Source organism: Haliaeetus leucocephalus, unplaced genomic scaffold, assembly GCF_000737465.1.
Source record: "Haliaeetus leucocephalus isolate CR32 unplaced genomic scaffold, Haliaeetus_leucocephalus-4.0 Scaffold465, whole genome shotgun sequence".
Classification (NCBI taxonomy): domain Eukaryota; kingdom Metazoa; phylum Chordata; class Aves; order Accipitriformes; family Accipitridae; genus Haliaeetus; species Haliaeetus leucocephalus.
This window is the reverse complement of record NW_010972901.1, coordinates 13,405-14,267: the sequence shown is the minus strand read 5'-3', so window position 1 is coordinate 14,267 and position 863 is coordinate 13,405. Positions and strand designations below refer to the sequence as shown.

General features: G+C 57.6%; 1 protein-coding gene across 1 annotated transcript in view; it reads right to left on the bottom strand.

Annotated features, from left to right (window-relative positions):
- Window positions 1-655: 655 nt before the first annotated feature.
- LOC104836596 (vesicle-associated membrane protein 2-like) overlaps window positions 656-863 on the bottom strand; it is a gene marked incomplete at its 3' end in the record, with an annotated part of 6,671 nt that continues 6,463 nt past the window's right edge. Inside the window, exon 4 of the mRNA XM_010575266.1 lies at window positions 656-732. Coding sequence (XP_010573568.1) covers window positions 656-732 — 77 coding nt within the window. The remainder of the gene's footprint in view (window positions 733-863) is intronic.

Sequence of the window (863 nt, the reverse complement as noted above, 5' to 3'; positions counted from 1 at the left end):
GGGGCGGGGCCTGGAGGGGACACAACCCATCTCCACAGGCCCCACCCCTTACCAGGACACGCCCTCAAGGCACGGGTGTGGTCAGGCCACGCCCCACCCTTATGCACCCCCACAGGTCTCTGCTTTTTAGCCACACCCCCTCATTTGCATGCATGCAAAGTCCACCCACCAGCATGCCTCCCTTTGCATGCCCCGCCCCCTCCCTATATACCCCTCCCTCATTTGCATATGCTACCTCCCAGCCTATAGGCCCAGCCTAATTTCCCCCATGGTCCTCATTAAAATATCACTGCGTTGTACCCCTGCTTCATCTGCATATCCTGACTCCCTGACTTGCCCTGCCCCTCACCTCATCTGCATAACCCACCCCTCATCTGCATACCATGACCCTCATTTGCATGCCCCACCCTCTATTTCCATGCTTTGCTCCCTCATCTGCATACCCTGTGACCTTCATTCACATGTCCCTGCCATTTGCATGCCCTACCCCCTCATCTGCATACTCTGCCACCCTCATTTGCATGCCCCAACCCATCATTTGAATGCCCTGCCCACCACTTGCATGTCCCACCCCCTCATTTGCATACCCCAGCACCTCCAGTTTCCTGTCCCACCCCATCATTAGGATTCCCTGTCCCCCATTAGCATGCCACACCCCCTCATTAGCATGCAGCACTCACCGATGATGATGATGAGGACAATGGCGCAGATGACCCCCAGGATGATCATCATCTGTGGGGGCAGAGGTCAGAGGTCACCGGGGGGGGTGTCAGATCAGGGAGGCTGGTTTTGGGGGTGGGGGGTGTTGGCCCCACCCCTCCCAAAACAGATTTGGGGGTCCCACAGTTTTGGGGGGGGAGTTG